The sequence below is a fragment of the Xenopus laevis genome, chromosome 3S, assembly GCF_017654675.1.
Source record: "Xenopus laevis strain J_2021 chromosome 3S, Xenopus_laevis_v10.1, whole genome shotgun sequence".
In the NCBI taxonomy this organism is placed as follows: Eukaryota; Metazoa; Chordata; class Amphibia; order Anura; family Pipidae; genus Xenopus; species Xenopus laevis.
In genome coordinates, this window is record NC_054376.1 from 63,620,606 (window position 1) to 63,646,294 (window position 25,689).

At 36.5% G+C, this 25,689-nt stretch overlaps 1 protein-coding gene across 1 annotated transcript in view; it reads left to right on the forward strand.

The window, feature by feature from the left end:
• Nucleotides 1-22,004, forward strand: part of snd1.S (staphylococcal nuclease and tudor domain containing protein 1 S homeolog) — a 408,840-nt gene extending 386,836 nt beyond the window's left edge. Inside the window, 6 exon segments of the mRNA NM_001086137.1 lie at nucleotides 967-1,090; nucleotides 5,668-5,737; nucleotides 10,389-10,502; nucleotides 10,594-10,797; nucleotides 21,087-21,131; nucleotides 21,456-22,004. Of these exon segments, the coding sequence (NP_001079606.1) occupies nucleotides 967-1,090; nucleotides 5,668-5,737; nucleotides 10,389-10,502; nucleotides 10,594-10,797; nucleotides 21,087-21,131; nucleotides 21,456-21,521 (623 nt within the window). The 3' untranslated portion in view covers nucleotides 21,522-22,004.
• Nucleotides 22,005-25,689: the final 3,685 nt, after the last annotated feature.

A 25,689-nucleotide genomic window follows, 5' to 3' on the forward strand; every position in this document is an offset into this window, starting at 1 on the left:
TAGGGTTGCCACCTTTTCTGTAAAAAAAATACCGGCCTTCCTATAGATTTATCTTTTTTCCCTATTAATAACATTGGGATCAGCCATCATTTTTAGCGGCCAGATGGCAACCCTAGGTGCAAGGCAGGAAAGACTGATTGCCACGGGAATGAAAGTGCACTGCTGGGAAAAGTGTAAGTTGCCCACTGTGTCTGTGGATGTAAATGAGCCCCTTATAGTTTGCAACTGCCAAAAGCTGCTGGTTTCGTGTGCAGGTTTTCGGCATCATAATGTATTTATATAAAGAAAACTTCTGGCTTTTTACTTCAGGCAGACGACTTTTTATGTGAGTGTAATTTTATTTCCTTTAAATATAGTTTGCTTAGTGGCACAGCCTGAAGGATCAAAGTTTAATGTTGCTCTGACTGAGCCTTTGGTTAGCTATGGCTCCAGGCTTTTGTGGCTGTAGGGTCTTTGGGTTTTATTTTTTCTGCCTGCAGAACATCATGTCCCAGTGAAGCATCCCACAGCAACTTTACTCCCCTTCTCTCTAACTCCCTCATTTAGGTAACTCAGTATTTGAATTTTATATAAATCAAGTAGTTACAAAAAAATGCTTTTATATTAATCATACATTCATCATTCTGTTCTAGCTCTTTGTCTGCTTTGCTCAGGTCCTAAACTTTCCTTTCTGACCTATTGGCTCATCTACATGAGTCTAATCTTAAAGCTGAAGATTGTATGGCCCATCTAGTCTAGTGGACATGATGCAATTGATGTAGTTCACATACATAAAACAAGTCAATGCAATATTGTTTTATATTTTTTCTATGATCATGCCCATATTAATATATACTTGACAAAACCATATAAAGTCATGAATATCCTCCAAACTTAGTTTTCATATACTGTATGTCTCCTAAATGATCCCTTCCAAAATGAGTCCATAGTGCAACATGCTAAGGGTATTTGTGTTTTGTATTGCAGGGACACAACTAGAGAAGCTGATGGAAAGCATGAGAAGTGAAATTGCCAGCAACCCCCCACTGGAAGGATCTTTTTCACCCCGCCGGGGAGATTACTGCATTGCCAAATATATGGATGGAGAATGGTAAGTTTCTAATGCAAGGATTCCATCTAGAAAGGCACACCACATATTAAGCCAATATCCAGGGATTACTAAAGGAAATTCACTTAATGCTAAGGCTGCATGACGCTAGGTCCACTCAATCACAGCAGATGTTAATAGGATTTCTCCTTGTTGGGAGCAAGAACCCTCAGAATTCCAATAATCAGAATCAATCAAGGAAAGCGAGAAGCAGCCATGCAACTTAAAGCAAACGACCAAACATGGATAATCTTCATAGTGGAAGCTGAATCAAAACTGAGTTATAAGGCTAGAAGAATACTTGTATTTATCCGACAGAACTCTAGAAAGTAGAAAAAAAATAAATCCCTCTGCCTCTCCATGTGTGGTCAGTGCAGGGAAGCAGGACATTAATAATGAGGCCTCCTTGTCTGCTAACCCTGCGCTCCCAGCACTGCACAGAGATGGATGATAAGTTCACACTGTCACTGATCCACTAACACATGCAGATGCTGCTTGTATCCAGTCTAGTGACTAACGCACACTCCACTAATCCCTTTCTTGCTACACTAACACATTCATTCTGCTCTGTCTGGCAGGTAAGGGACCCAAGTGTAATTTCCTTGCAAGCTGCTAGAGCTGACACCTCTCATTAGGCTCTTTAGTGCAATATGTTTCTTAAAGTATACTCAATATAGAACTTGATATTAGATCAATTATATATGTAGTGGTAAATTTCAGGATAATGGTAGCATCTTGCATCTGGATATCTTTCTTTTCCTTCATGAAGTTTTATTTTGCTACTAATATCTTCACTGGGAATGTGTGTTACACAACAGATATAAATATTGGATACATTATCTTTATAAATATGACCTTTCCATATGGCCATGCAACTCCTCTGTGAATTATAAGAATATCTTTATAATACACACAAGCCATGAATATCCTGTAAATTATATCCTTATAAACAGCTTAGTGATGTCATCAGTTATAAATGGAGCTTAGTGATGACATTTTGTCACATGACTCACTAAACCTTGTGTATTATGGTAAATAAAGTACCTCTTGTTGAAAAATATGAGGATATTAGAAGTAACTTCAGAGTTCCATAACTATGGAACTCCTCTGTGACTTGCAATATCCTTATATTTTACAATAGGGGGTACTTTATTCACTATATAATGCTCTTCATCTGCCGCCGATTCCATTTTTCAGAAATCAGCCGCATCTTATATCCTACCTAGACCATGTCAAAGTATTATTCTGAAACAGAATTCTTATATTTAGCATTGAAATGAGTAACATAACAAAGTGGCAGGTTTATAAGTACATGTATGGGACCTGTAGACCACAGGAAAAGGTAATTATTTTTAAAAATTTTTTAGATAAAATGGGAGCTCTCTCTCTTTTACTTGGCAGCTCTCTCTTAAAGCAAGCAAGGAACTTTCCTCTGGCATTGGTTCAGTGAACTTTTGCCAAGGTGTTTTTTTTTTTTTCTCTAGCCAATCACTAATCTTAGCTAAGCGCACATTTTGACTTTGTTCCATTTGTTTGTGTTGATATAAATATGGTACACATTTGCTGCCAGTATATAAGGTGCACTATGATGCTGCTGAAATCTGTCTGGTTAATACAAGTGCAGTCAGCTTCGGTCAGGTGGGGTCTGGCCCGTATATCAGGACCCCCCACCCCACTGGAAAATCCGCACAGGTCCCCTGCCCCAGCTGAATGCAGTACATATGGTAAGGCCCTCTCTCTACATTTCTAGGAAATCTATTCATGAAAAGACTTGAATTTATAAATAAAGTGAGATTTATGACCGCATGTCTTTCTAGCATCCTCTTTACTCGCAGAAATGCACTTCAGCAGCGTAACGTTAATTAAGCATAATATTGCCATTGCATTGGGGTGCAGCTTCCTCCACCATATTTATTGCCAGGACTTTGGTTATCAGTCATACAGGGGAAATGCTTGTAATGACAGGGCAATTTGCTTACTGTGATTTAAAACGGAGTAATTGCCCAAAGTTTGCTACTAATTATTTTCTGCTGGGGTGGTTTTGCAGCCCACTCGGTTTCACCGGTAAGCTTCTCTTAAATGGTTAGTTTACCTTTAACTTGTTATCTTATGAAATGTCCTATTCTTAACAACTTTTCATTTAGTCTTCATTTTTTATTTTAAATGCCTTCCTCTCATGCATTTTTCCTCACTTTTCAGCTAAAATACTGTGTTGTGGGCTGCAATTGTATTATAACTTTATTTTCTATTTCTACATTTAATATTTCATATTCCAGTCTCTCGTTTAACCCACTGCCTTTTGACAAAGGTTCTAGTGATCTAGTAACAAATAGCTGCTGAAATTCCAAACTGGACAGCTGATGAATATAAGGTTACAATTAAAAAAACACAAAAAACCCCAGTTGCAATATCACTTTGTACATCATACTAAAACTTAATGTCACTGTGACCAACCCCATTGTTTGATGCTTCCCGTGACCAATCAGAATGAGTCCTTGGAATCGGCAGTGTGATGCAGGCCCTGTGGCTACTAACTAAATACAATAATATGCTAAAAGGGATCTAAATGCAAAAATAAGATTCTGCGGAATAAATAAAAAACATAATTTTACTTTCCAGTATACATTCATTCAATTTCTGTACTTTTAAAGCTATTTATACATGTAAGTGCTATTAGGCTAATGGCACAGTGTGTTTTCTTGCCTGTGCTTAATCTCCTCCAGCATGGATGACAAAACGTCCTAAAATACCTTTCCATTGGTGTCGGTGTAAATTGCTGCAGTAAACCTTTCAATGTTCGTCTGCAAATCCAGCGGTTGTACAATTAAAATGTTTAACTGGCAGCGATTTGCTGCCATTGGACATTATATCATCTGTGATGGAGGATATTATTAAGCCCAGGCGACAAAACGTACCATGTGCTGTTACCCTTAAAATCATTTTTTTTTTTCACAGCTGATTATCTGTTATGAAACAATGTAGCAGACATCAGCATTTCATGAGTCTGTTAAAGTGATCGTTCACCTTTAAGTTAACTTAATATGTTCTAAAAGGAACATCACATTTTCATATTCGTTTTGTTCAAATACTTTTTTTTGCCCTTCACTTCTGCCACTTTCCATCTTGCAATAGAAAAACGTCACCATTATTTGTGACACCGGCAGCCAAAAACCATTCCTCTGTGAGGCTACAATTGTATTGCTCAAAGTCCATACTGCAGACCAAAAACCCAATTTAAAAACAAAAAAATGAAAACAAATATTTGGAGAATTGCCATTTATCTACAACATTATCTACAATTCAATAGTAAAAACCACCAGAGAACATACAGGGACAGGCAGGTAATGTTTTCAGCGGCAGTTATAGTTTTGTTGTTACAACTAACTTTCTAATCATGTTACATTTGTAATGTGAAGTGATCAGTGCAATTTGTGACAAAATTCAGCTTTTTGTTATAAGGAAACATTTTAACAAAATTGCCACAATGTTTTACAATGAACATTTTTGTCCACTTAAAAAAAAAATTGGGTAAAAAACTAGCAAAAAAAATGTATTGGCTGATGCATTATGCTGGAAAAAGGCCACTGAGCAACGCATTTTGCAATTTTTTTTAGCAAATTTGTGAATTCAAGAGCTACAAAATATAATGGGTTGCTTAGATGTGATGTAGCTCAGTTCTAGGCCTTGGGCATGCTGGGTCATATTGTGTGAGTGGGATTTTGATTCATATTAGTAACATTTGACCACCACCACTTTGTTTCCCTTTTTCTCATAAAGTATTTCTTTTATGTTTATCTGTGAATGATGCTTACTAATGATACAACCGCAATATACATTTGCAAGTAGTATGAATTCCTTTTAAAGGATGTCGGTTTTAGTTGAAACTCTTTTCTTCTCATTTCCCTTCTGGCAGAGATGTGGGCACAGTTTTCCAAGTCAGGCCTTACCAGTGTTCCATAAATAAATAACTAGTTGCTTCTTGCCAGTATTTGTCAAGTCTCTCCAGTGGACTTTAACTAGTGTGTTAGGGCTCTGCAATGTCTTATCCCAAACTCCTGACGCAATTGTTGCAAAATCCTGCCAGGCAGCCAAGCAACCATAGCATATTGACTTTAAAGAGAATACATCAATCTATTAATTAGCTGTGCTGGATTATACCTGTAGGACATGCTTCTTTGCCATGTGCAAACGCTTTCTTTTTTTTTTTAAGCTTGTTTAGATTTTGTCAGAAAAGAAAAAAAGCCAATATTTTGGGGATTTATCACTAATCTGCTAAAAAATAAATGCACACATATTTTATTATGAACTGATTCATGAAATGTTACATAAAACTAGAAAACCCTGCAAAGTTTACTATTAAAATTGTACTTTTGCGCATCTTTAAAATGTGACATGTTTGCTGTTCCAATTCATCCTATTAATTGTGGGCAAGGTTTTCTTTCTCCTTTCATATACGGATTAACCTTCCAGAAATGTTCAGATCTGTCCCGACTTTCCTTTTTTAACTGCAGTCCTATAGAAGAGATTGAAAGTTCTCCCTATGTAACCTCCTCATAACTTTCCTTTCTTGGTCTCCATAGGTATCGGGCACGAGTGGAGAAGGTGGAATCTGCTGCCAAAGTCCATGTTTTTTATATTGATTATGGAAATGTGAGTTGCTGCTGCTATTTCACCATAAATTCTTGACTCGTAGATGATGACCCCACTTCATTATTCATGGCATCAGTAACAAAATTAATATGGCTGCCTCTTTAAATCACATTAATCGCAAATTATTGCAAATTAATTAAAAATTAAACTAAACATTTTAATTAACTTGAAAAATAAGATTGAATTTAAATCATAAATTTAAGATAAAATTAACGGTAATTAAAAATGAATTGCAATTCATTGCAAAGGAAATAGATTTAAATGGCCAGTCAGTATTATTAATTGAGGCAGTTTATCTGTTTATGCAATTTATCTCTATCTTTAGTAAATTGTCACTAAAACAGTATGCACAATCACAGCTTTTCCGTTTATTTGGAGACCTTTTCGGTGGTTTGACTGCCACCACTTTCTTTATCATTCATATTGTGCTTTTATCTATGGCAAGGTTTCCGGCTCACACTAGCCTTCAGTAAGCCATGTCTTTCCCTGACAAGTTGTGGCAGCAAATTGACTAGTTTAAATATTGTTTAGGTACTGAGATGTTCTATCCTGTATTTTATCATCACATCAGACTTCAATACAATATTCAACAGCCATTGAATAAAAACTGAATTCAGGTATCTGCAAAACTACTTACAATAATACTTGTAATATCCATTTGAATGTAACAAGTTATTAGGGAAAATATATATATATACAGTCATATGAAAAAGTTTGGGATCACCTCTCAGCCTGCAGAATAATTTACTCCACTTTCAACAAAAAAGATAAGTGATATGGCTTTCATTTCCCAGGAACAGTCCTGGGGTGTTTTCTGAACAAAGATTTTTAGTGAGCAGTATTTTTAGTTAGCAGCATTCAGTTGTAAGAAATTAAATCAAATGTGAAAAACTGGCTGTTCAAAAATGTGGGTAATTTTGCTAATTTGAATGCATGTAACTGCTCAATACTGATTACTGGCAACACCAAATTGGTTGGATTAGCTCATTAAGCCTTAAACTTCATAGGCAGGTGTTCAATCATGAGAAAAGGTATTTAAGGTGGCCAATTGCAAGTTGTGCTTCTATTTGACTCTCCTCTGAAGAGTGACAGCATGGGATCCTCAAAGCAACTCTCAAAAGATCTGAAAACAAACATTGTTCAGTATCATGGTTTAGGGGAAGGCTACAAAAAGCTATCTCAGTTGATTAAACTGTTAGTTTCAATTGTAAAGAATGTAATCAGGAAATGGAAGGCCACAGGCACAGTTGTTGTAAAACCCAGGTCTGGCAGGCCAAGAAAAATACAGAATCGGCATATGTGGAGGATTGTGAGAATGGTTACAGACAACCCAAAGACTTGCAAGAACATCTTGCTGCAGATGGTGTATCTGTACATCGTTCTACAATCCAGCGCAATTTTTACAAAGAACATCAATATGGCAGAGGGGATGAGAAAGAAGCCCTTTCTACACTTACGCCACAAACAGTCGCTTGTTGTATGTAAAAGCTCATTTAGACAAGCCACAGTCATTTTGGAACAAAGTGCTTTGGACTAATAAGACAAAAATTTAGTTATTTGGTCATAACAAAAAACACTTTGCATGGTGGAAGAAGAACATCTCATTCCAAGAAAAACACCTGCTAGCATCATGCTGTGTGGCTAGTTCAGGGACTGGGGCCCTTGTTAAAGTCGAGGGTCGGATGACTTCAACCCAATATCAACAAATTCTTCAGGATAATGTTCAAGCATCAGTCACAAAGTTGAAGTTATGCAGGGGTTGGATATTCACACAAGACAATGGGGCTCATTTATCAACGCTGGGCAAATTTGCCCATGGGCAGTTACCTATAGCAACCAATCAGTCATTAGCTTTTTAAAGCCAGCTGCAAGTAGATCAATGATTGCAGCAATCTGATTGGTTGCCATGGGCTACTGCCCATGGGCTAATTTGCCCAGTGTTGATAAATGACCCCCAATGACCCTAAACACACTTGGAAATCTACAAAGGCATTTATGCAGAGGGAGAAGTACAATATTCTGGAACGGCCGTCACAGTCCCCCGACTTGGATATAATTGAAAGTCTATGGGATGATTTGAAGCAGGCTGTCCATGCTCGGCAGCCATCAAATTTAACTGACACCCATCAAAGGCCATAGGAGGAGTCTAGAGGCTGTTACATTTGCAAAAGGAGGCTCAACCAAGTATTGATGTAATATCTCTGTTGGGGTGCCCAAATGTATGCACCTGTCTAATTTTGTTATAATGCATATTGCATATTTTCTGTTAATCCAATAAACTTTGTCACTGCGGAAATACTACTGTTTCCATAAGGCATGTTATATATTAACAGGAGGTTGCTACTTTGAAAGCTCAGCAAATGTTAAACAAAACTCCAAAGAATTAAGAGGGGTTCCCAAACTTTTTCATATGACTGTAAATGTGCAAAGATTGTAGGGACCCAAAATATTTTTATTCTAGTTTTTGCACTTGGGAGCAAGGTGAAAGCTTTATTTTGAGGCTATGTATTGCTGCCACTGAGACTGTATCCACCATGAAGCTGCAACCTCTGGGACAGAAAGTGTTCGCATTAGTAGGAAACTACTTCTACATAATTAGAGGAAATCGTTTAAGTTGGCCATACACGGGCAGAGTTTTGCTACCATTCAGATGGAGCTTATCTGCCCATGTATGGTGCCATTCAATGGGCCCACCTGACTTCTGGCAAAAATTGTCTAGGTGGCGATTGGGCACATTTAAAAATCCTGTCAGAGCAAGGAGCCAATCAGCTTATTGATGTGGTCCTCATGGTTATGGCCTGTATCCCTGTTGTTATAACCCAAGGGCCAAATGATTGAATCAGCCTTATATCACCCACCTTAAGGCAGGCCATCATCAAATGACTGGCTTTTTCCATGTGTGGCCAGATTTTACCATAAATAAGTGTATTCTACAGTATGCTATGTATCACCATTTAAATTCTCTTCTGTCATGTATATATCAATATTAAATGTGCATTGCAAAGACATTCCCTGTGTTAGTTACTGGTCTGCTATTAAATCCAGTGACCTGAAGTGCTTAGAAAATGCTCTTCTCTTCTTGTGCCATCCTAGACACTGTATGAAAAGGAGATTTCAATCTTACACAACATGTTAATATACAGGGAATGCATTTTCTACCCTGGCCCTCAAGACTCCTAAAAAGTTCCATTTAATATATTTCACTGATTCAATCTTTTCTCGTCGCTGCAGTGTGAAGAGGGGCTGTGCCTTCTATTAAAGCAAATCTTCTCTGTTTTAAAACAAACAAAACAATTACCAGCATTGAGAAATATGAACTTTCCCAACATTGTTAGCGCAAGGCTAACAATTATAGACTTAATTATCATTTCTGTATTTAATGTAGCAGAAAGAATCTAATAGAGGGATTTCTTTGCAGTGTGCCTTTTTTTATTACGGCCCATTAACCCTTTGCTGCTGAGGCTCTGAGTGAGAATCCCAGTTATTTAAAGATGTTAAAGATGTTTCATTAGTTTAATTAATATGACCTAACAACACAGAGTTTAGTGTTGCCCTTGGCCTAATTCTGTGTGAGAAGGTCTGGAATCCGATGGCTTCCCTCACTTCAGTCAGAGCCAATTATCTCTATACAGGGGCTGGCAATTTTTTGATGAAACGGGTCAAATTCGCCCATCCCTAGTATTGGACCTATTATCAAGAATCATCGGGACCTGGGGCTTTCCGGGTAACGGGTCTTTCTGTAATTTGGATCTTCACACCTTAAGTCTATTAAAAAATCATGTAAACATTAAATAAACCCAATAGGCTGGTTTTACTTCCAATAAGGATTAATTATATCTTAGTTGGGATCAAGTACAAGCTACTGTTTTCTTACTACAGAGAAAAAGGAAATAATTTTTACAATTTTGGATTATTTGATTATAATGGAGTCTATGGGAGACGGCCTTTCCGTAATTCTGAACTTTCTGGATAACGGATTTCTGGATAACAGATCCCATACCTGTATTATATCTCTTTTGACTAGGAAATATTGATTCTCCTCAGTCTTACAGATATAGTCTTATGGATATCCAACATAAAGCTTCCACATGCTTTGAAATATAAACCCAAATGGAGAGAATCATTTTAGCCTCTGCCTTCTTTTTATGTTTTCACTGACCAAACAAATTGAAAACTCCACTGAGATTTTAATATATCTCCATTTCTGAAAATAGACCGTTTATGTTTCTGTTCCTTAGTGAGGGCAGCAGTGGCCAGAGGCTTCTCAGCAGGGCTGCTCTGAACTTCCAGCAGAGATACTGCTCCTGCCCCATGGCACACATGTCGTTTTTTTCTTAAAATCGCTTCATCTCCAACCTGTAGGGACACTCCATGATTCCATAATGTTCCCATTTCCCATGAATTTTATACACACACAAGTAAATGGTCATTATAGTGAATAGTGTATATTCACCCCATGTTTTAAGTATAAATCTTATCAGGCGTTGCATCTTCTCCCTACCTAAAATCAAGTGGGAATTCTTTGTCTCTATGCTGCAATGTGCTCTTTTTTTGTAATATGGTCATTCCTGCTCTTCTATAGATATAATGTAAATAATTTGTTAAAAGCTCTATATATGTTTGTAATTGCTCTCTTATTTTATTCCTACAGAGAGAAGTTCTGCCTTCCACCCGGCTGGGTCCTCTCCCTCAGTCTTTCAGTATACGCACCCTTCCTGCACAGGCTATAGAGTATTGCTTTGCTTTTATCCAAGTACCCATAGATGTAAGTTTGCTAAAGTTCTCCGCATTATGTTGATGTTGCCTGTCTGCAGATGATTATTATAACATTTCTTATCTTGTGTCCTGATGTTTAGGAAGATGCTCGGACTGATGTGGTGGACAACATTGTGCGTGACATTCAGAATACACAGTGCTTATTGAATGTGGAGTACAGTGGAGCTGGTTGCCCACATGTTACGCTGCAGTTTGCCGACTCCAAGGATGATGTGGGCCTGGGTTTGGTGAAAGAAGGACTTGTGATGGTGGAAGTACGCAAGGAAAAGCAGTTTCATAAATTGGTAAATGCACTAATCTGGGGCATTTCTTCATATGATGTAGTTCCTCACAATACAATTACATTGCTTAGGTTTTCCTACCACCCTGTTGGCAAAAAAGTGGGGCACTGTGTAAAATGTAAATCATAAAACAATGGGACAATTTGCAAATCATTTAAACCTTTTATCAATTGCAAATGATACAAAGGCAACATATCACATGTTGAAACTGAGAAACGTTTTCTGAAAAATATATGCTTGTTTCAAATTTGATGCCTGCAGCATATTTAAAAATTGGGACGTGGGTAACAAAAGACTGGAACAGCTGTGTAATGATGAAAAAAAACCCTGGTGAAACATCCCACCAATTGGCTGCAGGTCAATAACATGATGGGTATAAAAAGAGCATCCCAGAGATGTAGTGAAACACTGCATGGGCAAATGATTTAGGAATAACCAGATTCAGATAATCTCTGCATACAAGAGACAAGGCAGAAAGCTAATATTGGATGGATGTGATCTTCAGGCGGCACAGCATTAAAAACAGACAGGGTTCTAATCACTGCATGGAATCCTGAATACTTCTGAAAACCATTGTCTGTGAATATACAGTAGTTCATCACTGCATCCAGACATGCATGTTAAAGCTTTTCCATGCAAAGAAAAAAACATCTATAAAACATGATCCAAAAAACACCACCACTTTGGACCCACACTCATTTAAGACAGATTGCCTGTGGTCTGACAAATAAAAAACTAAACATTTTTGGAACTCCTTGCCACCATGATAGGACACTAAAGGGGAAAAAGGTGTCAGGCTTATCAGCACAAAGTTTAAAAGCCAGTATCTGTGACTGTATGGGGTGCATTAGTGAACATGGCATGGATAAATGCACGTCTGGGAAGGCACCATTAATGCGGATGACAGATAGATATATATATAGATATATATAGAGATAGATATATATATATAGATATATAGAGAGATATATAGAGAGATATATAGAGAGATATATAGAGAGATATAGATAGATATAGATATAGAGAGAGGCTTCCGGTTATGGCGCCTGAGAGAGCGGGAGGGCAGGAGTGAAGCTCCGCGCATTTCCACTTACAACAGCTATTTAAATTCGGCAAGATACTTCATTTACTTACCTTTAAGATCCTCTGAGTTCCTGGTCTCTTTTGCGAGTCTTCCGAAGTGATCCGGTTGCGGCTGGGGAGAGCAGAGGAGAGTTTTGACTCGATGCTGGCGGGTGCCCATGGCCTTGGCTCTGAAACGGAGACTTGTTAACCTGTGAACCGGAAAGGAAAGAGAATTATTTTGAGGATTTCAGTAACTATAACTTATATATTAATGATTTAAATAGTTCCTGGCAAAACTAAAAGATTTGGGAGTCATATACTTTTGAGACAAATGGCTGACAGAAGTATCACCTCATGATAACTCCTTTTACCAAGCCTAACAGTTTTCAAAATACAGAAAACCAAACTGAGGGAAAGGGAAATATTTATTGAGGAAAAAGTCAGTGACTAAGTTTTTGTAAAGGAGCAGTAATAACCCCAAGTATAACAAAAGTTATTACTGTGTGACGCATTTGTTTATGAAGCAAGATGGCCGACAAGGGGTTCTTTCTTTACCTCAGGATGCACCCTTATATTATGCCTTAATGCTTCTACACAAAAAGTATTGAGCTGGAGGAAAAGTTAACCGGTGTGAAGGGAAAGACAAAGTGAGTCTCATTGTTTTTACTAAGGAGATGATAAGATCTTCAGTCATATCTAACTTTGACTAATGAGAGACGCATCTGTGTGAGGAAAAAAGGTGGTTAAACTATAGCCTCATGTTACACTCTCTTCACAAATAGTAATATTTGTGCATAAAGACTCCTGTATTGCAAATAAACAGAAGCTGAGGTAAAAACAAGTGAATTATCTGAACCTATTTACTGCATCTTCATTCCAGACTGCAAAGAATATTGCAAACTGTGAAGAAAATATATATTTGGGACATTTTATTCCACCCCAAGTCTGAAACACACACCAGTCTACATTCAAGTAGATTAAGTGTTTTCTTGAGATACTGCTTGCAACTATAGTGGATTTCGATATATATATATTACATATATATATATATATATATTTTTTTTTTTTTTTTTTTTGACGAAAATCTACTGCTGAAATATGGATACTCTCCTGCCCCCTCAGTTTTCTCTACTAAAAGCAATGGGAAAACCTATGAAAGAAGTAAATTGAAGAATTCCAAAAATTCTGAAAATGACAATGGCTCTATTAAAAGCTCACAACAAAAATCTACTGAAAATTCTCTTCTAGCAGCCGAAGTTGCAAAACTACTTAACCCAACGATTGAAAAGGCTATTCAATCAGCTATTGAAAAAGCACTTGAACTTCTACAAGGCACTATTAAAAGTTTGTCTGAAAACCTTACCTCACAGAATCGCCAGATGCAGGAATTACAATCTCTGGTTTCTGATATTCAAGATGACACAATTTTCACTTCTACGAGATTGGATGATCTGGAAAAGAAGACAAAGGATATGCAATCAAAAATTGATGATCTCGAAAATAGGACAAGAAGAAATAACTTAAGATTTATAGGAATTCCGGAATCTTATAAGATGAGTGACATTATCACTATGATTACTTCAACGATTCCTAAAAAACTAGGGATTTCACAAGACTTGACAAACATTAAGCTGGAAAGAGTCCATCGCATTGGACCTTTGAGAGAACAAGCTCCCCTCAAACCAAGAGCAGTTATTGCTAAGTTCTTAGACTATTCTGAAAAAGCTTTATTTCTTCAAGCCTATAAGAAAAACCATACATTGGATATTGATGGCTTCCGAATCCTCATATTCCAAGACTATTCAATTTTGCTCTCTCAAAAAAGGAAGGAGTTCACTACAATTTGCCAATCTTTATTTAAGATGAACATTAAATTTGCACTCACGTACCCAGCTAAATTGAAGATTTTTCTGGCAACTGAAACCCACATTTTTGAAAACCCAAAAGATGCTTCAAACTTCATATTCCGGCTTGAGAAACAATCCTCATCCTCTATAAAGGATCACCCTAAAGATGCAAGATTTGGTTTTCCTGCTTCGGCTAAGGAAAGGAGGCAAGAAACAAAAGTTTTTTCTCGTCCCACACAGAAGATTCAAGATAAGAATACAACAGCAAATCCAAGATCTAGATCCAGATCCCCTATTACACAGGAACAATCTAATTTGGATAATATGATGACCTAATTTAACTTGATATTTCAATTAAAATTTAAATTTGAAGGTTTTTAGTTTGTAAGTGGTAGATGATGTGGAATTTTCCCTGCCACTTATCTTTGTAAGAGAGTTTAAGCTTTCTCTCTCTTTAGGAAAAAAGTGAAGTCACTGAACCTAATGTTTATTCTTCTGGTGCTTTGTTTTTTTTTCTTTTTTGGTTGGTTGAGATTTTTTGATACCAAAGCACTAAAGTTAAGAAGCTTTTGGTTTTTTTGGGTTGATATACTTAAAGATGTTCATTTCATCAATAGATGGTTTACATCCCTGATGTCTTTTTATGTATTTTATTGGAGTTTTGTCCAATTTTTTTTTATGATGATTCTATTTTATTTTTTCATTCACTTAAGTGACCTGGCTTACATTACATTCTCCTCTTATTTTACTAGACCTGGTATTTTTAGAAACTTTTGGTATTCTTGTAACAATGTTTTATATCTTATGATAGGTTTTAATGCTTAATATTGTTACTTGGAACGTGAATGGGCTTAATTCATTTATAAAGAGAAAAAGAGTGTTAGCTGAGTTAAAAAAATTGAAATCAGAAGTAGTTATGCTACAGGAAACTCATCTTTCTGACGTAGAATCTGAAAAATTAAAATGATGGGTTGGAAATGTAGTCTATTCCCCTGCAGTGAAAAAAAAAGGAGGAGTAGCGATCTTATTTCATAAGTCTTTAAATATCCAATTATTGAACTCAGAAAGAGACAATGATGGAAGATTTGTGATAGCTGAGGTGCTTTTACAAAATAAGGTTTGGTTCATGAGTTCCTTATATGCTCCTAATTCAGGTAAAGAACAGTTCTACTCTCAGATAATCCAGAAGATAGGGACTTATCCACAAAATAAATTTGTTATTGGCGGAGATTTTAATGAATCTTATTTATGGCCTTTAGATAAAAGTGGCCCAGTCCAAAAACAGTCTATTAAAAAATCAAAATTGTTATCGAATTTTGAAAGTCAAACTAAGATGGTGGACCTTTGGAGAATGTTGAATCCGACAGATAGAGATTTTACCTTCTTCTCTCATCCTCATGGAATAGGAACTCGTATTGATTTCTTATTTTCATCAATCGATGTACTTAATAAAACTAGATCAGCAAATATTGGTAGTATCAACTTATCAGATCACGCCCCGGTCTTAATTGAGGTAGATCTAGGTCCTTCACCAAAATCTTACATTCCTTGGTCTTACCCAATTTTCCTCAAAGATAAGCCGGAATTTAATAAAAAGCTGAGAGAGAGATGGAAATTGTTTCTTAAAGAAAATATGTCAACTCAGGAGGATGAACCCAACTTGCCATTGTTATGGGATGCGTGGAAAGCGGTAATCCGTGGGGAAATTACTTCATATAGAATACGTTATATGAGAAAAATTAATAAAGAATTTATTTTGCATTCTAAAGCTCAAAAAAAGGCATATTTGAATTTCGTTATGCATCCTACTAAACAACACAGTGAAAAATATAAAGAAGCATTAGATAAACTTAAACATTGGGTTAATTTGAGGGACCAATCTTCTTTCGCCTACTGTAAAGCTGGGTTTGGTAATTTACATAATAAATCAAATAGATTTCTCGCCAATATGTTTAAACATAGTAAATGGTCTCATAAACCAATGATGATTAGAAATCATTTGGGTAAGATGACTAACCTCCCAAAAGACATAGTAAATATCTTTAAATGTTATTTCGAATCTATTTATTCTCCTTCACAGCTGGATGAAACTGAAAGTCTGAATTTTCTTTCGAAGGTTAATTTCCCAAAACTATCTGAAGAGCAACTAGAGGTGCTTAATCAACCAATTAATATTCAGGAAGTATTGTCTACCATAAATTCTTTAAAGGATTTCAAAGCTGGTGGGCCGGATGGATTAATTTCTCCTTTTTATAAAACACTAAAATTGGAACTAGCCCCTTTTTTGACCAATCTATATAATGAAATTTATTGTCATGGGAAAGTCTTAAATTCTAGTATGGTTTCTCATATCAAATTAATTCCAAAGGAAGGCAAAGATCTTTCTCAACCGGCTTCCTTTAGACCAATTTCTTTAATAAATCTCGACATTAAAATTTTAACAAAAATAATAGCTGATAGGCTTTCTTTATTGCTTCCTAGTATTATCTCTCCTCAGCAAAATGGTTTTGTAAAAAATAGAACAGGGGTTAAGAATATACGTACTTTAATAAATATTATTTACAAAGCCAAGAAGGCTATGATTCCATGTTCAATATTGAGCTTAGATGCTGAGAAAGCCTTTGACAATGTCTCTTGGAAATATCTCTCAGAATGCTGTGACAGATTTGGTCTTAAAGGTCAGTTTATGTTATTACTTAGCTCTATTTATTCTAATCCCAAAGCAAGAATCGCAGCAGTTGGGGAATTATCAGAGACTTTTGATCTCTTCAGAGGAACTCGTCAAGGGTGTCCTTTGTCCCCACTTTTGTTTAATATCTCTATGGAGCCTTTAATTAGATTTCTGAACTCTTCAAATATATTCCAAGGTCTGAGGATCGATGGTAAACATTACAAATCATTAGCATATGCTGATGACCTTCTCTTGATTGTTAGTAATCCAACGTTATCACTTAAAAATATTTTTAATTTTTTTGACTATTATAAGACTTTTTCAGGATATTTCATTAATTCCAGTAAAACAGATATTCTGAACATTTGTTCTAACATTCCGAGGCAATTGCTAGCTGATCTTCAAATTAAATCTCCTTCTGGTAAAATGAAATACTTGGGAATTTTGATCCCTTCTGATCTCTCTAAATTATACCCTTTAAATTTTTCTCCATTAAGTCACATAATGCAAACCCATTGCAAAAAATGGATGGATAGTCCATTGAACCTAATGGGAAGGATAGCATTATTCAAAATGCAAATTTTTCCAAAAATTGCGTTTCCTATTCTGAACCTTCCGCTATTGCTAAAACATCTTGATGTGCAGAAGTTAGACCGAATACTCAGAAATTTTATTTGGCATAACAAAAAACCTAAAATTTCTTTATCTAAACTTAGAAAACCTAAAGGTTTAGGAGGACTTAATGTCCCAGATTTCAGAAAGTTTAATATTGCTGCTAATACTAGATATATCGTGGAATGGCTGTCGGGTACTGAGAAATTTACTAATCTGAATCTGGAATTATTTTTGGACTCAAAAGAACATATTATATCTTCTTTACATAAAAACTGGTCTGAGCAACATATAGATATTAAGAGAAATCCAATTTTTAGGGATACAACCAGTACTTGGAAAATTCTATGTAAACAGAATAATCTAAACTTCAATGTCTCACCTTTTTTATCTCCTTTCTTTCTGAAGGGGTTTCCCATAAAGCAAAGAATTTAATTTTCTTACAAATGGAGAAAATTCGGTATTTCTCAAATTACTCACATTTTAGATCCAATTTTGGGAGACCCACTCCCTTGGAAAATGTTTAAGGAAAAGTATAGTCTTTCTGAGAAGGAAAGGCTCAGCTATTTGCAGATTAGACAAGGCTTTCAATTAATCGATAATAGAACAAAAACACAATTAAGTCATCATCAGTTTTATAAAGATTTATTACAGTTGGTTGATGATATTAAACTAAATAATATTTCATGGATCTCATTACATCTTTTAAAGTCAGTCTCCAAGGATTTAGATCCACTAGAGAATTCGAGCAAAAAATGGTCTTCATTTTTGGGAACTGATGTTTCTTCCAGGGAACTTCTGCATTCTTTCCAAAATTTTAGAAAGAATATATGTTCTGAGTCCTGGAGAGACCAACATTTCCGGCTCATTCATTTAGGTTATGGCTTATTGTTCCAAAACTGTGATAGCTCTCAGAAGATTTCTTTTTGTCCAAAATGTACAGAGAAGAATGTTGACTTCTTTCATTATATCTGGGATTGTCCGATTATTAGAAACCTATGGGAAAAAATAAAAGGTTTTATTAAAAAATTGACTAATTTAGATGTCTCTTTAAATCCTCAATATGCTCTAGTAGATGTGAAGGACTTTTTTCAGGTATCTTGCAATGGCTCTTCTATTAATGTCTCAGATGAAATATTATCTTTTTGTTGGTTAGTTATGGCAGCTACTCGGAAATCTATATTCTTGTACTGGATAAAAGAGAACCCCCCTTCTTTGAAGGACGTGCTGTCTTATCTATTTAACTTATGTATTCAAGAGGTAATTAGATTTAGAATGGATGATCTTCTCCAGAGAAATAGAATAAGGAATAGATGGTCTCTTTATATCTCATCTTTAGAGGCTGATAAGAGGTCATTTATCCTTGGTCTTATGGGACAAGATCTATGCTAATAAAATGCTAAAAGAGATATTTAATGCCTTCATTCACAAAAATGGTTCTTCATATATTTTTTGGCATTGTCAGACTTTAATTGGTAGGAGAGAATACCAGGTCTATTTTTCTAAATTATCTAAATTAATTTTATTTTACTTTATTATTATTATTCTGATATTTCATTATTTTATGTTATTTGTATTTCCCCTTTTTCTTTGTTTGTTTATTTATTTTGTTGTCTTTCATGTCAAATGTTTACTGTAATGCTCATGAATACTTCTTTTGCTCCTTATTGAAACACTGTATGTTTATCATATTGTCATATACTTGTATTTTATTGAAAATCTCAATAAAAAGAATTTCAAAAGAAAAGAAAGATATAGAGAGAGAGAGAGAGAGAGAGAGAGAGAGAGAGAGAGAGATATATATAGATATATATAAACAAGGCCTTGCTTAATTCAACAAGACAATGCCAAACCACATTATCTATGTATTACAACTTCATCACTCAGTAGTAAAAGAGTCATGGTGCTAAACTGGCCTCCTGCCTATAGTACCAACCTGTCACCCATTGAAGTTATTTGATGAGTCATGAAGGAAAAAAAGACACAGAATTGCTGAGCAGCTGAAATCCCATTTTAGGCAAGTATGGGACATTTCACTTTCAAACCAACAGTGATTGGCTTCCAAATGTATCGTTTTAAGAAGAGCTGATGCAACTCAGTGGGAAATGTTGCCCTATCCCAAACTTTTTTTTTAAACGTGTTGCTTGCATCAAATTCAAAATGAGCATATATTTTTCAGAAAACAATAACATTTATCAGTTTCAACATTTTATGTGTAATATTTGTAATTAAGTATAGTGTGTAATGATTTGCAAATCATCCCCCTTTTGTTTTTATATACATTTGCACAGTGCCCCATAGGGATTGTAATTGGCCCCTAACCTCCCCTATTTATCTGCAGATTTGTTTGTGTGCCTTGTCTTCCCTTTTTGGTTGTCTTTATCAAGAACCTCACTCTTTACTTACTTTTTTCTATTTGTGCTTCAGTACAATAAAGTAGTAGATTTGTATAGGCAGTGACTCCATCTTTCACCCTTCAGTATTCTAAATGAACAACTCAGTGTCATAGCAGTGTCTACATTTACTGCCATGGTATCTGTTTTGTTTGTCTGCTGCAATTCCAGAAGCTAGTTGTTTCCCAATCCATGTCATAACATTTGATCCATCATTTGATCTTCTAAGGAAAGAGAATTTAGGTTTGCAAACTATGGCTTCCATCCCCCACATAAGCACATACTACTCAATAACTCATTTATAATCTTATATAGAAGTCATTTAAATGGCATTCAGCTAAAGCTGTTGACTGCTCCATGCCCCAGGGCCCAGCTAATGTGGATCAATACAATGAAAATTTCTATTCTCCTAGATAGTTTTACTAACCAATGCAAACTGTGAGCCTTTAGTAGCCACGTGCATTATTACAAGCTCATCATAATGTTTTGGGTTCATCTCAACAAATAAACGCATTTAACTGGAAATTTATTGAACTCCATTCCTGGAAGAGAGGGAAAAAAACTGAAAAACAAAGCGAAGTCTTCAGTAGTTCATATTAAGCTTGGGTCTATCATGCACAGATAATCCTCCAGCTAACAAAACCATTGCAAAACCATTGAATTCTTGTTATGTATTACCTTACTTGCAGGGACAAAACATGAAGTAGCTTCATGATCATTTGTCCAATGCAATGATAAAGTAAAAAGGTTTTCCAATATACCCAACATCAACAACACTTGGGTAAACAGGCAAGATCACCCTAATCTATTGGTCCATTGGTAATAACATTTTCTTGGATTCGTTAGAAGTTTGATCAGAGTTAAGGAATATGAGATCAGAAGAAGCTGAACGACTGTAATGTAGAAATGTTTCATTATATGAAATCCAAACTGCAGGTTTATGTAACTGAAGATTTAAGAAAGAAAAATTGTGAGATAGTTGTGAATCTCTGAAATAGATTTTGCTTTGGAAAATCCTAAATGCTGTATGTTTTGGGCATACTCTGTCACTGCATATGGTTTTTTTCTTTTTTGTTTTTTTGCCTCCCCATGGTAACTTAATGCATCTCTCACTGCAGCAGATGCATAGATTAGTCTGGTCTGCTAACAGGATTGGCTCAGGGCTCCAGAGTTTGCCCCAGATACAAGGGGACTAGTCACTTCTTTCCCAGGCGCTTGCCTAATTCTTCTGTGGTCCTAGTGCTGTCAGGGAAAACAAACCAAAGTCCTTCCATGAAAATGAAACATGGACCTTGCTAAAGGTAGCCATACACGGGCCGATAAAAGCTGCCGACAGACCAAAAGTCTGCCAGATCTCGATCGGATGGGACAAAAAATCCCGTCGGATCGCGGCCGCATCTGTTCGTTGATCTGATCCGACCGCCCGTTCCCGTTCGTTAGGAAAGTGGGCATATCTGAGAGAGATCCGCTCGTTTGGCGACATTTGGCGATCTCTCTGTGTATGGCCACCTTAACTCTTTAAGCTAACTCTTTTTAACAACCCATAACATTTTGAGTGAGGACTAACTGAAGCTACTACTGCCCTTGAAGTGAGGAATTTGAATATCTTCGGTTATCTATCATATAATAACATTTTATAATATATTATTTATGGTTATACAAAAATAGATGTAAAATGTAACATTTTCTCTTGCTTTTATATAGATTGGTGAATATGTGGCTGCTCAAGAGTCTGCAAAGGCCTCTCGGGTAAGTGCTTGTAACTGGCCATTCCACTCACTATGGAAGTTGTGTTCCAAATAAGAAATCAGAATTGTTTTGTTTGAAGATTCTTCTGCTCTCTGGCAAACAATGCTGTACAAATGTGGGGCTCCTGATCCACACAGTAAACTACAGCTGGTTTGGTTATTTAGCACCAGGACCAATACTAGATAGAGAAGATGAGATGAAACCTTCAACCTCAGTGAATTCATTACAGTTTGAATAGATTAAAATAGTACCATTATAACAATCAATCCTGCAAAATATGCGAAAACATTTCCTCTAAATCTTTACTCTCTGCTGTTTCCTTAGTTGAATCTGTGGCGTTATGGAGATTTCCGAGCAGATGATGCAGATGAATTTGGCTATAGCCGTTAAGAGATGCCATTCCAAAGATGAGACCCAGCCATCTTACGCAACCAATTGCTCTTGTTGCCTGTAGACCCCCATTAACCTACTCCTGTCCATCCTGAGCCTAAAAGCTAGGCATGGGCAGGTTTTTATGGAACTCGCAGTTGACATCCTGGATCCTGCACACTGCACAAAGGGGTAAACCTGGACAATATAAATATAACTATTTTAACATTTACATCTTTCCAACTTCCACCTGTCTACACCCAGAAAATCGATTCTACAACATTTTTTTTTAAGGCAGAAGTATACCAATGGGCTGAGAGTAGTTTTGTATGAGTTATGTGTGATTCAGTCCTGCGTCCTTAAATTGTTCTTTTAACAGTTACTTGTAATGATTTTATCTCTTATTAATATCAAGTATTATCTGGAATTTTCCTCCCTTTTGTCCAGGGTCATATGTTTTGTCTTGTGTATTTAATGGCTCAATAAAGTACAGCGTTCTGATTACATAGTCTGATTCTTGTGTTCAAACTTTATATTTATGTTTTATTCTTGTATTTTAGAGTAATACTTGAATGTAGAAAAACCATATGACTCCCCATTTCAAAGTACTTTGCAGGTGTTTTAAAATGACATTAAACAGCATCACTTCATATAACTGGTTAACCCAGATATACAGGTCTAGGTTGTCGTTGAATTCTGAAACACTGACATGTCAAAGCAACAGAACATTCTGTGTTCCTACTCGTTGAGTGCTCACTTGAAATGTGTATGTGGCTTTGCCTGAATTCAGGCTTTTACATCGATTTGAATATGAAGGATCCAACAAGAGCCTCAAGGAACCTTTCATGATTTCTTGGAACGTTTATTGTTGTAGCTGAGCATATTTATAATTTCATTTTAGCATTCTGGTACACCATTGGAGATGATGCAAAGCTGCAGCAATCTGTTGTACTTAGTAACTGAGTTTAAACCTGCGTACAGTACAGTATGTAAATGCCCCATACTACTTAACATCAGGATTCATACACAATTATAACAATTAACACAATTGCAATCAATGGGTTTATGGGGACACTGCAAGCCAAAATAAAATCTATAAGTATAATGGAAACACAACTGATCTGGGAAAATTAGCTACAACAAACAAAAGAGAGGGGTTTGATCAATGCACATTCCCTGTGCCACTTTATTTGTAATTTAGCATCTGTGCAATGTATAGATATTAAACAATTCCATGTCAAGTTGAACCCTGTATCACCCAAACTATTTACCTCTGGTCATATGTTTGTATGTTGGCACCTCCCTGCATGGTTGCATTTCTTGGGAAAGTGTCTCCTGATCAAAAGTGTTGGTGTCAGGACTTAATCCTCCCCCGCCATTAACTTTTAAGTGATACTAGACACAGAGACAACATGCACAATCATAATGATAAATACAAATACAACCGAAGCTGGTAATTTACCGAGTGTCTGCTAAACTGCCCACCACCTTACTGTATTATAATCAGGAAAAATAGCAATCAAGCCCACTGAGTTCTGAGTGATTTAATTGACTGTATTAAGTATTCAATACATCAAGAAAAGGAGGTGCAGAAAGTCATGGAAAGCCAAAAAACCTGCTGAAATGTGTCAGTATTTAGAAAGCAATCCTGCCCCATATCAGTGCAAATTAATGGAGAAACGTAGTGGGACAATTTTGATAAGAATCTACTGCTATCTACCAGGATGGTGGACATTTCAGCAAGACCCATGATCCCAAACACACAGCCAAGGGAACTCTCAGTTGGTTTCAGAGAAAAAAAATGAAAATAAAGCTGCTAGAATGGCCCAGTCAATTACCCGACTTGAATCAAATTGAACATCTATGGAAAAAACTGTAGAGTTCACAGAAGAGGAACCCGGTTTCAAGACCATTTTTGTGGAAGGATGTGCCAAAATCACACCTGAGCAATGCATGCTCAGAGAGAGTGAGCAGTTCCTCTGCATCTACCACAGGATCATGGTAGTGCAGTTTACACATGGTGTAAAGATTACTTTTGGGTTGCCAGTCCTTTATCTGCCTAGAAATAATGAAATGTTATTGCAAAGCAGCATTAATCTGTTGTACTTAGTTTAAACTGAGTTTAAACCCTTGTACAGTATGTAAATGCCCCATACTACTTAACATCACAATTTACACATAGACCTAAACTGTCTGCTCTCATAAAGGGAAGCACCTCTGTTATTTTTATAACTATAATTGCCCTTAAATCATTTATAGAAAGTGTACAGATAATTGCAAGGGTGATAGCTGGTATGTTTTTCATCCGGTTTGAAGTCCCAATGCCAATTACTAATCATGAATTTTTCTCTCTGCTTCGTCAACTGAAAAGGCTTTACTAAGGGTTTTTCTGGGTCAATACAATAGGGATTCAGCCAACAAAAGCTGAAATTGCTGCATGTAAAAATTTTTTTGTAATTTGATAAAAAAAAGACTAATATTGCTGCATGTATTTGTATTTATTGGCTAGGAGCAGCATTAGCAGGGATTAGAACTTAATTTACTGCCATCTTTGACCTATGACATAGAGTAATGTGTGAAGGCCAGCAGAATGAGAGTACACAGTGGAATCAGATCCATCTATGAATGCCATACAAGTATGGGACCTGTTATGTAGAATGCTTGGGACCTGGGGGTTTCTGGATAAGGGATCTTTTGGCAATTTGGATCACCATACTTTGTCAACTGAGTGCAATCATGTTTCTGATCAGGCTGCAACCCCAGCATATAAGGATTGCTCATATTTCATGTATGCGTATAAGCAATTTGCTTTTACATAGAACTGCTTAGTGCACATACTGCCAACTTAAATACTTAATTCCGCACCAAGAAACACTTTGCGTCTCTCTCAATTCTGTTTCTGGTATACAATTTGCCTAATGCCCAACTCTGCAGGACCAAACCCTTGTTCCCCAATTCTCTTTTAGAAGATACTTCTTTATTTCATGTGTTTAATTGTGACAGGGATTGCCATCTTGGCACAAACAATGAGCATATATCATGTTCATGGATACCTGATGATATACAGACCAGTGTGCATAAAACACCAAAATAACCAGATGTCTTCTGGAGGGTAATACCATGTTTGTCGTAGTGGCTCCATTGTAATTAACAAGCAGAACTCATTAAAGTGACACTGTCCCCGACACATACCAGATGTTTAATGGAACATATCAGTATAACATTCTTACTGTTCTACACTCTAAACGGGGGGGGGGGTTAACTTCAGAGTCATGACCCCCTCTGCACCCCTTCTACCCTGTGTCCCCCCAGAGAGGCAGGATCTTTTTACTCTGTAGTTCTGACACTGTAGCACTTTTCTCTCATGGCTGTTGGACTGGGTGCAAACATATTAGGCCTGGGGAAGATGCAAAGACCCAAAGGGCTGGAGCACTGGTGTAAGCAGTTTCTTTTCATACATTAGTCAATGTCAATGGGCGTCCGAATTATTTTGACGTACGACAACTTTTGTTTTGCGTAGCAGATTTTTCGCCAGCTAATTTTCAATGCATTTCAGCAAAAAAAATTTGCGGGAGGCGGAACGAGGAAATTTGCCGAAAATCCATGCCTGACAAATGTATTCGCCCATCACTAGCAGTTATAGTTTCATGCTGTATCCTGGATAGTTACACTTTCTAAGATACATTACATTAAATACATGGTTGGATGTTTGTTGAATGCTTTGGTACATATGCTATTATCTCTAATCCAACATAATCCAACATAGAAGATCTACAGGTACCTATCTGATATATCCCTTACAATCATTTGGGAAAGCCTGCGGCCTATCTGCCAATGTGGGGGCACTATGCAAGAGAAAAAGCTCTGACCCTCAGACCTCTTGTAATTGTCTGTACTACCTGCAGCCAAATAACTTGTCCCACAGTCAGACCTGCAGCCAGATAACCCGTCCCACTCCCCAGTCACTTTCTTTATGTGCAGTGACAATAAGATGAAGACTGGGGAGTGGGACAAGTTATCTTGCTGCAGGTCTGACTGTGGAACAAGTTATCTGGCTGCAGGTAGTACAGACAATTACAAGAGATCCTCCATACTCAATTTATTATCAATATATTAAAGACATTAAGACATTTTATGCATTAAGCCTCTAAAAATGCCCTAAAACAGGGATTGTTTTTCCATATTCAAA